This window comes from Apteryx mantelli, chromosome 2 (assembly GCF_036417845.1).
Source record: "Apteryx mantelli isolate bAptMan1 chromosome 2, bAptMan1.hap1, whole genome shotgun sequence".
Taxonomy (NCBI): domain Eukaryota; kingdom Metazoa; phylum Chordata; class Aves; order Apterygiformes; family Apterygidae; genus Apteryx; species Apteryx mantelli.
Genome location: NC_089979.1, coordinates 63,902,906 through 63,914,212, shown reverse-complemented (window position 1 = coordinate 63,914,212; position 11,307 = coordinate 63,902,906). Strand labels below are relative to the sequence as shown.

The 11,307-nt window shown below is 37.3% G+C and overlaps 1 protein-coding gene across 1 annotated transcript in view; it reads right to left on the bottom strand.

The window, feature by feature from the left end:
* LOC136991331 (beta-Ala-His dipeptidase-like) overlaps positions 1 to 11,307 on the bottom strand; it is a 14,228-nt gene continuing 2,921 nt past the window's right edge. The window contains exons 3-11 of the mRNA XM_067292158.1: positions 10,066 to 10,228; positions 8,886 to 8,974; positions 6,705 to 6,905; positions 5,208 to 5,292; positions 4,439 to 4,599; positions 2,499 to 2,663; positions 2,160 to 2,301; positions 1,584 to 1,731; positions 1 to 368 (exon numbers count right to left, since the gene is read on the bottom strand). Of these exons, the coding sequence (XP_067148259.1) occupies positions 263 to 368; positions 1,584 to 1,731; positions 2,160 to 2,301; positions 2,499 to 2,663; positions 4,439 to 4,599; positions 5,208 to 5,292; positions 6,705 to 6,905; positions 8,886 to 8,974; positions 10,066 to 10,228 (1,260 nt within the window). The 3' untranslated portion in view covers positions 1 to 262. The remainder of the gene's footprint in view (positions 369 to 1,583; positions 1,732 to 2,159; positions 2,302 to 2,498; positions 2,664 to 4,438; positions 4,600 to 5,207; positions 5,293 to 6,704; positions 6,906 to 8,885; positions 8,975 to 10,065; positions 10,229 to 11,307) is intronic.

Genomic DNA, 11,307 nt, shown 5'->3' with positions numbered 1-11,307 from the left:
AATTTTAAAGCTAAAAAATAGCACATAGTACTCCATAAGAATGAACTATCTCTAATCTTATTTTATAGTGCTAGGAATAAGGTCACTTGATTGACTGAGTAACAAATGCATATCATTTAGTAGCATGCCAAGTAATAGCATGGCATTTAATTTTTCTGCAAATTCAGGCATGCATTTCTGTGTGATTTATGTTTTTCCAGATCAGGAAGTTAGATAGCTTAAGACTAAGAAAGTGCTTTGCTGATTTCCTTGTGTTGGTCTTTCAGTTGTCAGTCTTTGTGTTGGAAGTTTCTTGTAACTGTCCATGCAGCTTTGATATCTCCAGGAAAAAGGCTGCAAATACTTTGGTTCCTTCAATGTAGTTGTATCTGTGAAGAAGGGAAGAAAGAGAAAGAAGTACTATCAGACTTTTTCTGCTCTTCAAATTAATGGCCTGGTCCTATAAAGTTTTCAGCACCTTCAAAGGAATTTGCAAGATTGGTCACCCAAAGAACCTGCAAAAGATCCTCAGAATTACAAAAATCACTGATTTATCAGTGACAGATGTGGGAGGTTAGCTTCTTTATTCTATCTTGTAACATGACTTATTCTAGTACAAGAGAGAGGTAAAAGAGGAAAACCACCTCTCTAAGGATGAGAAAAGAATTGTTGTGTTCTAGCTCCTTGTTCATGCCTGCAGTGATGGCAAATTTTTTTCTTGAGTCATGAGCACAACTGACAGCCAAAATAAATGGCCATACAGGTGACTACATTTGCCTCTCCCATCTGAAAAATACAAATTTGGCTTGGTTTCATTCATTTACATTGCAAGGAACAGCAGGAAGATACAGAGGAACAGCTTCCTGAGAAAAGGATGCACTGTAATTCTGGATTTCCTGCAACTGGCTTTCCTCTGAGGGATACTCTGAGAAAGCTTTTTTTAGTGTTGTATCCCCTAATTACTGCTGTCTGTAACTGTAAGGGTTGGGGCTACACTGGGGAGGCAGGGGGAAATCAGTAGGATTCTCCTGTTCCCCATGGTAGCATGGAGCTTGGCATGGTTTGGCTGAAAATCTGAGTAAATACTCAGGCAACACACTGAATAGTATCTTACCATGGCTCCCGAAAGAATAACGAAGAATAACAAGTCTAAGCTGATTTTGGTATAATTACACTAGTTTTGGTCCTTGTAAAATAAATACATCTTTAGCTCTGTTTGGCCCATAAGTGAAAAACATCAAAATCCTTACTTAATTACTAAGCTGAGCACGTCTGGCTGGAATACTTCAAAACAGATGCTGTGAGGGAAAAGTGCCCTTCTACATCATCATGTTTGAAATCAGAGGAAAATTTCAAAATGAAAATTGCCAGCATGATGGATTTAAAGACTAAGTAGTCAATTTATGAAAAATTATATAGCAGTATTTGATAAATTTGGAATTTTGTTTTCTGCGTGGCACAGTAACAAGTTCACTGGAGATGGTAGGTTGGGACAGTCCACTGGAGAGGAAAGCTTCTCATCTGGCAGTGCTTGTATGTGGCCACAAGGGCACTTCAGTTCTCCCCTCATTCTGCTATAGCACAAATGAACAAATAAAATAAACCTGCTTATTTTCTCATTCTGGGAGTGCTCCCCATCATCGGCTGCTCCAATTGGAAGCATTATCACACTTTTCTGCATTATAGTCTGAAACATTCTGGCAATAGGAATTGTTGAGCCATCCCGAATAAAGTCTGGATCTTCTCTAAAAACTGAAATACATGGAAAGAATGGATCTTATTATGTGAAATAAGGATGCTTTCTTCTGCTAATAAATGCTATCAAATATCAGCAACATGCTCAAACAAATAACTTTTTCATAGAAATTTTTTTGAGTGCATAGCCAACTGATTTCATGAATCCGTTACACTCTACAGACCTCTGGCTTTGTATCAGTACACAAAAAAATTAAGTGAGATCTTTTGGCTACTCCTCCTAAATACTCCCCAGTTCAGCAGAACACAAACATATAGAGGCCTTGCTGGCTGAGTTGTCCTACAGAAATCAATGACAGATTCATAAGGGTAAACAACTATACCTCTGAATCAGGATATCTCCCTTGTTTTAAGAATGAGCATAATTCCTTTTTAAAATTGCAGAGAAGATATTAAAAATGAAAGAAAAAAAAGAAAAGACCTACCTGTTTTCACTGCCCTTCTTGCTGCTATGTATAGCGGATCATTAATATCAGCAACCCAGGGCTCTGCACCCAATGGCATAGACACTTTCAGTTTGTTTGGGCTGTTCCTCTTGGAAAATACATCCTCCAAGTACTCCACCACCTACAAGGAAAAAATATACTTATCAGAAGTGTTTATCTTCTTTCAGCTCATAAACTTACACCTGCATTTTCACATCTAGTCTCATGAACTGCCAAATGCTAGAAACATTCAGCTTGCAGCTTTGGTTGTCAATGTTTGAGGTACCAAGAGGGACTTGGTTTACACAGAACAAGCCAAAGAAAAGGTATGCCTCTTACCTGTCGTTTAACAACTGAAAGGTCCATGTGGGGGACTTGACGGATTGAAAATTTGCCTATGACTTTTGCCGGAATGACCGTTTTAGTTCCTGGTTCATGAAAAGCTCCTTCAATCCCGTGAATAGAGAGAGAAGGATAACGCCACAGGTGTAAAAGTATTTCTTCCTTCAAAAAAATAATATCCAAAATACAAGGGATGACACCAGAACCATTCACAATTTACAGAATTAAAGCGAAGAAACAAGCTTTTTCCATCCTAAAGTTTGTACTTGGAGGCCTCTGTATTTTAAAATGTTTGATTTGTATTTTAAACCCTTGCTAACATTTTCATTTAAAAAAACACTGCTTTTCAATCAATATTTGTTTACCTCTAGAAATATTTGGAGAACTGCTATTCATGGACAATAGAAAAAGCAGACCATTATTAAGAAATATCTTGGAAGTAAAACTTTCTCAGTGCAAATGTAAAATAGGCTAAAAAAGAGATTATAGGTTGCATTTCTAAAAGACATATTTGGCGTCTTTTCTTCTCTCTCCCATGCAAATTCTACCAAACAATTGACTATATTGTTTATGTATTTGTTAATGGTTGATAGTTGACATTTTTCATTTTAGATAATGATAACAAATTGTGATGATTTCTACATAACCCATGCAATATATGTTTAAACATTTTTGCTAGATGTGCTTTAGATTAATGAACTAATCTGTGTTGAAAAAATAAATAAATCTGACGCTTCTTGGGGTCAGAACAACTTCTGATCTGACCACCTAATGATCACAGAACTTCTGACCTACTTGCAGGAAAAACCTGTGAACAATTTAGCCAGACCCATTCAGAAGATACCAGGCAGAACTGATAAGTTTCCCAAATGGAGAAGGGAAGAAATTCCTTTATTAATGAATATCTCTCATCTAAATAATACAAGAGGTAAGACGATTATGTTCAGTAACCAAGTTGATCTGTTTTTCTGGAAGAGATGAGAAGGAACAAAAATGAAAATGTTTATTCTAAAGAAGAAAAGAAGGAAAGGAAATACAATCATTTCTAGCAGCTTTTTGTATATGAATTGTGATTGCAAAGTAGAACTCCACAGTGACTCTTTTTTTGTACTCCAATTTTATGAAAATAGAGCCTCAAGTGCACATAGAAGTTGCACTACTCCATCCTGGTATAGGCACATTATCAAAACTTGTATGGTTATGCTTACTTGTATATTACTGATTATTACAGTATAGTTTAGGCTAATTCAGAGCTTTTTCATAGAAATAATTGCATACACTTTATATTATACTGGTATAATTATGTTAGTGATAAAAAAAAGAACGAGAATCCCCTCTTGTCTCCAAGCTGCCACTGTTCTGTGGAGAGATCTTTCTAAGCTAGCTCTTACTGTTTTTTTTGTTTTGTTTTTTTCCTCATTTAGGATGTAATTTGTAAATACTGGCAAAGCTTCTAGTTTTAGGAGCTTTTCGACATGCTCAGCAGACATCGAAATCTGAATTAAACAAATAAAAAGCCCAGAACACATCAACCTAAAGCTGCCTCCCACTTTTCAGATCTGAATACAACTTTTCTTTTTGTTGTTGTTGTTTATTTTAAAAACTATCTGCTCTGTTTTGAGGGGTTTAATGCTTATTGTGTTTGCCTGGTCGGTTGCAGGGTGGGATTCTGCAGGACAAGAGAGGGGTAGCCAAACTGTTTGTTTTACATCACTCCTTTTCATTGACTATTCATTTTGGATCACTTTCCCCAGCAGCTTTCATTTTCAGCAGGTTTATTTAATTTTATTGAAATTTTAATGCTCTACGCTCCTTTATTTTATTTTCTGGAGTTTGCCATTGACTGAAAATATCTTTCAGTTTGACTTTATCCATAAATGCTATGAACAGGTCATTTACCTTCTTTCTGCTGACCATTTATACAGATGTTATTTTACCTTGGTGTCATAGAGGAATTTTTTCACTCCACTATTATTTTTATGTTCCTCTAGATCAAATTCAATCGATTCATACAATTTCCTCTCCTCCTCTGTCAGGGCAGCAACACTATCATAGATTCCAGGGATCCGAATATGACCTGTGGGATCCACAAGGCTGTCTACAAAATAAGATAAAAATATCAGTAAAAGCAGGACCTATTTCTAATACTTACTTCTTTTACACATCTTTTCCCTTCTACCTAAGTCAACTCTTCTGAGTTAACCAAATGATTCCCTAACTGTCCACAGCCATCAAGTTGTAGCATTAACTTAGGGTGTATTTTGTAATTTATTAAGAAATCCATGGAGCTGCTGTTTGCAGTGTCTGCTTTCACAGCGCTGGCAGCTGACGTGAAAACATCATCTTGTTAAAATACAAATTAGCATTAAAAAAAAAATCAGGTTTCACTAACTGGATACGTATTCACTGGACTTCAAGTTGCCATTAATCATTAACCATTCTTGATTAACATCCAAGTATAAACGAGTATATGAATGAAAACAGCTTGACAGGCCAGGAGCACTATCTGAGGTCCTGGCCTTACTGGGAACATCTCCTTCCCCAGCGACTGTCCCTGTAGCAATGCCAATGCTTGGAAACCTGGGAACCTCGCTAACATTAGACTTGCCTTGTGCAGGTCACCTGAGCATGGCCCAGCCCTTCATGAGGTGGGTTGCTCCCCACTGCTCCCAGTTACCCCTGGGGAGCCGTGGTGCTCATCATTACCCAGCAGAGCGATCAGATCCATCATTGGCTCATGAATGATGCCTCCAAAAGTCCCAGAGTGAAGGTCCTTGTCACCACTTTCAACCTGTATCGAAATTCCTCAATTAGATACAAATATTCCCTATCTTATTGTTCTGCGAGAACTTGTTTTTCGCTGGGGCAGGTACTTCCAGCTTTTCAAACGAGGCCACAAATAAATGGAAAACTATTATGTGTTTCTATTTATAAAATGGACAACATAAGTTTAGGAATGACCTGCTTCTGGTAAACAGAAGATATGGCTTTGTTGTAAACCATTAGAGAGAGAAATTCAGTTGTTTATATTACTTACAGGCATTTGAAATCAAGTGTCTCTCTCCATTCCCTCTTTTGCTTCAGTAAGATTAAACACATCACAAGTGAAACACTTGCATATTACTGTTTCTAACATTATGGAATAAATCTTTCAAGTTCTTTTTCCTTCTTATTTAATGCAAAATCTTCATAACAAAGGCAAGACAATCTTATCTGTTTAGCAATAAGAAAATAAATGTCCAACCTTAATTCCAAATTGCAACAAATAAGAATTTAGAGGTCCCTTGAATCATAGAGCTTTAGAATACAGAAAGGCATTTCGTTTATTTAATGGTTTCTTTTTCAAGACACGTTTTCATACTCAGGTACATCATAAACTATTTTCCTTCAAACTTGTTTACTCTTCTCTAAAGGTCATTACAGTCAACTGTCTGGTAGCAGGCAGAGATCATTTCTGATGTTTTAATAGCATCATTTTTCTTAGCCAAGACTTGGAAGAATTGAATCAAGGCTGATGAAGTTCTTTTGGTTAAAAACAAACTTTATTCTTTTTCAGACACAAAGGTTAATGCAGGGTTTTCTCTAGTTGTCCGGTTCTTTAATCCTGCTATCTGAATTTTTTTTTATGCTTTCACAGGAACTTTCCAGCTGAGGAATTTCTGCTCTTTCACAATGGCTCGTGTTGGCTGCTAAATATACTACAGTGTTTACAAAAAAATGTTGTGTGGCTTTTAAACCCAGGAATCTGACTAAATTGAGTCCCCTTAGGCAGATACCATGCACTAAGCAGTATCTGCTGCAGAAGGGCAAAGTAGCAGAAGAAATAGTTTTGGAGTGAGTGAGTGTGTGTGTGTGCACGCATGTGTGTGTGTATGTGTAGGAACAACACTACAAGAGGATAGAGTTGATGTGAGGAGAGGACAATCAGACCAGAGTGGAATAGGGGCAGGAGAGAAATGGGATAGGAAAGAGATCAAGGACCGAGAGCGTAAGCATAGAAGAGAAGGTAATGAAAGTGAATAAAGCTAAATTGAAATGAGACGAGAAACTTGCACAAGCAGGAAAGAGTGTGTAAGTGGGGCCTGCATTTGTAAAAGTTAAGCTTGCTTTCAGCCTTTCTCTACATATGGACATAGATGTGATTACAGGTACCTCATCACTCTGTACCCAGGGGCCCAGTTCAAACCAACCTGTGTCCTTTACCTCCACAAAGAAACAGGCATTTCCGCGTGTCCCATATGTAAGGGCAGGCTTACTGTTGCTGAGCCAAAGGTTGTCCGAAATCACAATATAATCAACATCAGCAAAAAAGCACTGTTTTTCTTCTTCAAGTAATTTTTCTAGGCCCAAAGACCCTGCTTCCTCCATACCTTCAATAACAAACTTGAAGTTTACTGGCATAGCCTAAATGAATATTAATGAAGTCTGGGTAAGGAACAAGCATTTTCAAAAGATAAAAAGAATCATTTAAAATGCAATAGCAGACTGGCTTGCAGTATGTATTATGTCAGGAAAAGAAGGAGATAAGATAAATGGCTTTTTCCAATAGATAAGGCATTGACAGATACACACAAATAGTATCCCAGCAAAACTTATTTTTCCTTATGGTTTTCTCTCCCTTTTATTTTTGAAGGAGAATGCAAAAGTGAACAACTTTTTTTTCCTACTTCAGGTTTCCAGAAAACCTGCTGGACTGTCTAACTAAATGGGATTTCTCTCAGTACTGTTAAATATTTTAATCGCTTTGGAAAGTCTGTGTAATATCAGTTGCATTTTCTCAGAAAATTTCCAGACTTTCATATTTCCACCAGTAGTACTCACGTGGGAACCACTGGCAAAGGTCCATTGCTGCTATTTTCCCAACATGTTATCTAAAGCCAGGGTTAGTCAGATTGTGGCAAAAATGCTTCTGGCAATTTTATTATAGTTGTCCTGTTAGCACTCATGAATCTGTATGCCTGCTAGTTCATAAGGATGCATTTCCAACAGAAGTTAAGAGAATCTCTATTAGGGAACAGCAAGAGTTAGAAATGCTGACATGTCCCATAGGAGAAATAAATTTGAGCTCAATTCCCATTCCAATTCATTTTCTCATTACAGGTTTTAAGATGTTTTCTGTTTGATTCAGTTCTCAGATTAAAAACAGGAATAAGTGTCTAGAATTGGAGGAACTTATGTTATGGATAAGTTCACCAATAGTTCATCAAATGACCATAAAAAATTTAGAAACAAACTGTTCATGAATATTGTGTGATGGTCTGTGCTGTTTTCTAGGGAAAGACTTCTAAATGATAATAGGTTTTTTGTTTGTTTTTTTTGTTGTTGTTGTTTTTAACTTGCTTGTTAAAATGCCAGAATAACTATTACTGATTTGATAAATTGGAAAGACAGCTGTGACCGTATCCATTTACAATAGCTATTAAGTAGGCAAATAACTACATACGCTTGTTTGCAAGTTCATTACTAGCACTTAGGGATGCTGAGATCAAATCAGTATTATTGATGCAAGAAAAGCATCAGTTTTCCAGAAGGTTGTGAAAGGGCTTTAAAATCAAGACTTAAAGTGCAGTCTATGCCATAATGTCATAACAGAGGCACAAAACTATTTTTCAGCAATCCAACAAAACCTATTGTGCAAATTTGCCTTAAGGAAGGTAGTTAACCAAGTTATAAGCACGGACTATATGTTGGTTTAGCCTTGCAGTGGGGATAAAACTACCCCAAAATTATTAAACATGCAGACTGACTTAAAGACAGCTATGCTGGTCATTGTAGTAGTTCAGGCAAAGGCTCAATTCTTAGAGACATGTCAATCTCTAAGGGAGTGTATTTGTGCTTGGTTAATGCACCCATGCCATGTATTTTCTTTGATAAATCTAATACATTGTTGAAAGAGTAATCCGTTACGTATGAGCATTTTTAGATACTTATTCTCTTTATGCATACATACAAACTGAAGGTAACTTGTAGGTAGCCAAGACCAAAGATCAACAGAATGTAACAGCAGAGATGAGCCTTCATGACCAATCCCTGATTTATGTTGTTTTACGATTTTAAAAGCTCTCAAGAGAGTGGTGTCTCAAAGGCAATTAATGTATGTAATATATATTGAATGCTTGCCTTCTCCCTGTGTGTTTTACTCTGCAGGGCAATGACAGCAATACCATATTTACATTGCACACAGCCTATTCAAAATATAAATGCTCAGTACAGACTGTTCCTGGATTGGGACCAGCGTCCTGGATGTAGCATTAGAAATAAGCTAATATTTCAAAATGCACGTAATCTGTTGGAACAGAGACATATCATCCAGCTCACAGGAGGGTAAATTTATTTCTCCAGAGAGATAATATAATAATAAAAATATTTGTCTCCAATACCTACTAATTTCAAGGCTCTGAATGTTTCCACTGCATTTATCCAAGCTAAAACAGGTCCTTTATTATCTGTTGCTCCACGTCCATAGAGATTTCCTTAAAAAGAAAAGACAAAGCTTTTAAGCAATCTTTGAAACTTCTCTTGCCACTTCAATGCAGTCAGAAATTCCTATTGCCACAGAAGTCATAGTAGTATGTCAAGTGAAGTGTCAATATAATGAGGATTTCATTGACTTGTTTTAAATAAGGTGACAGGTGTTTCCCAGTGGCCTAGTACATTCTTTCTTTATACATGTGGTATTGTGGTTTCTGCTACATACCAATTTGAGTTTCACTTTTGCTCTTAGAAGCTGTTAGTTCACACCAGACATGCCTGGCATGTCTGACGTGTCTTGACACAATATGCAGTTTCTGCACATATCAGCCAGTCCAGGTAACAAGCAGCAAAAACTCAGATAAATATCACAGTAGAAATATGTAGCTCCAAGTCTAGATACATAACTTCTTTTTATTGTTTAACTGTACAGCTATATACAGGGACAGATTTCGGTACACTGATATGTATCTGTAGAAGTCTCTGCTGGAGACAGTAGAGTTACTGCAATATGTTTGGAAACAGTCCCCACAAATGGAAAAGAGTGACTTAATCATTATAGCACAGAATTGGGAATGAAGATTTCTGAGTTCTTGGCCTTACTCATCCACTGACCTCCATCCACCATTTTTCCTCCTTCAGTGAATGGTGCTCTCTGTGCCCAGCTGATTGCAGTGGAGGGATTATTACATTACGAGGCACCTCAGATCCTTCCCCTGTGAACGCTCCTAATCTGCAGTGAGGAGGGTGGAGGGACTACAGGATTATGTAGCAAGAACAAAATGTGGGAGGGAGGGTCATGGTCAATTCAACAACCCAACAAGAATTTTAGAGCAGAAATGCATTCTCTATTTAATAGTCTATAAAGCAACATTAATCTCATGTGGTTCTTCCATACCAGATATTAAGCAACGACTCCAAGGTTTCACTAGTCACGGCATGGTCATCAAGACCCAAGTCCACAGGATTTGTACCAGAGATTTCCATGAGAGAGGTCATCATGCTTCAGTTAAATATATAGGTAACCTCTTCCCACTCCAAATCTCAGTGATACATTCAAATAATGATACCAAAGTTATGATCAGGTACACACCATTGATTTCAGTCAGTGTGTAAGGGTCAGTTTTCCAGCCATCATCTTTTTTGGCAGGCTGCACATCCACATGACCATAGAAACATAGAGTGGGGTTTTGTGGATCCTTGCCCAGTTCTGCAAGAATGACAGGAGGCAGTGGGAGGTTCTGGCCATCAGGCAACTATAGAAAACGTTAAAAAAAAGCAACAAAGCAAAAACAAAGCTTTGTAAAAACTTTCAAGTGTTATAAAAAGAACTGAAATTTTCAGTAATGAAAATAGTTTTACATACTCAGTTGACTCTGATTTGATCAGATCATTGAATTTGACTTTGACTCCAACTCTGAACTACTTAGAGAAATTAAGATCCTCTCCCCACCCAGGCAGCTTCTACAGAGACTTTATGGAGCTCTTCTAAAGTGTTACTTTCACAAATGCACTCTTTACTGAACTTTTACTTCCCTCATGAACAAATCTTGATAGTAGAGAAGACAAAGCTGTGTGCTGTTGTAACAAAAGTATATGTCATGACATTGAAATAGCCAAATCCACACAGAAACTGGCAGGCTGGTTTTGCAACAGACAGATTCCAGGAGGCCTGTAACAACCTCAAATAAAGAAAGGAAACAAAGTTTTGTTGGCAGAAGGCAGCAGCAGCTGTTTCATACTGTTTTGAAAGCAGGTTAAGACTTTAAACTAATCGGGTAATGTACAACTACGTGGAACATCTCAGCACTGACCAAGAGAAGCTGGATGTCTCACAACAGTGAGAAACAAGAATTAGAAGCACGTGTGTACTACATCGTATTCGCCAATAGTATTAGTATGTTGCAATATTAAAGCATAGAAGCTTCTTGCTCAGAAAAACCCAAAGAAACTCAAAAGAAAAACCCAATTTGTGAAACAATAGTTCTTTCCTAGGCAGAGAAATGCATCTCTGGGCTTTGCTCCAACAACAGGTAATCTATTCACTGTTGTTATTAACACAGGCTGTTGCTACATATTTTGGCAATCGTAGTTGTATACCAAGTGCATGCTGATGGTACAATTCTAAATGTACTTATTACAACTGATGAATGACATAACATTATAATATTAAAGTATTGCTGTGCTGCAATATCCTTGTACTAAGACTATCACTGACCTTCCCAGAAGCCTCAGAGGAAGGAAACAAGAACCAGAATATTAATGGACTTTTTAATTCTTGTTACCATAGAAACCTAACAGCATAGGGCAGGAAAGAAAGCCCCAACTATAATAA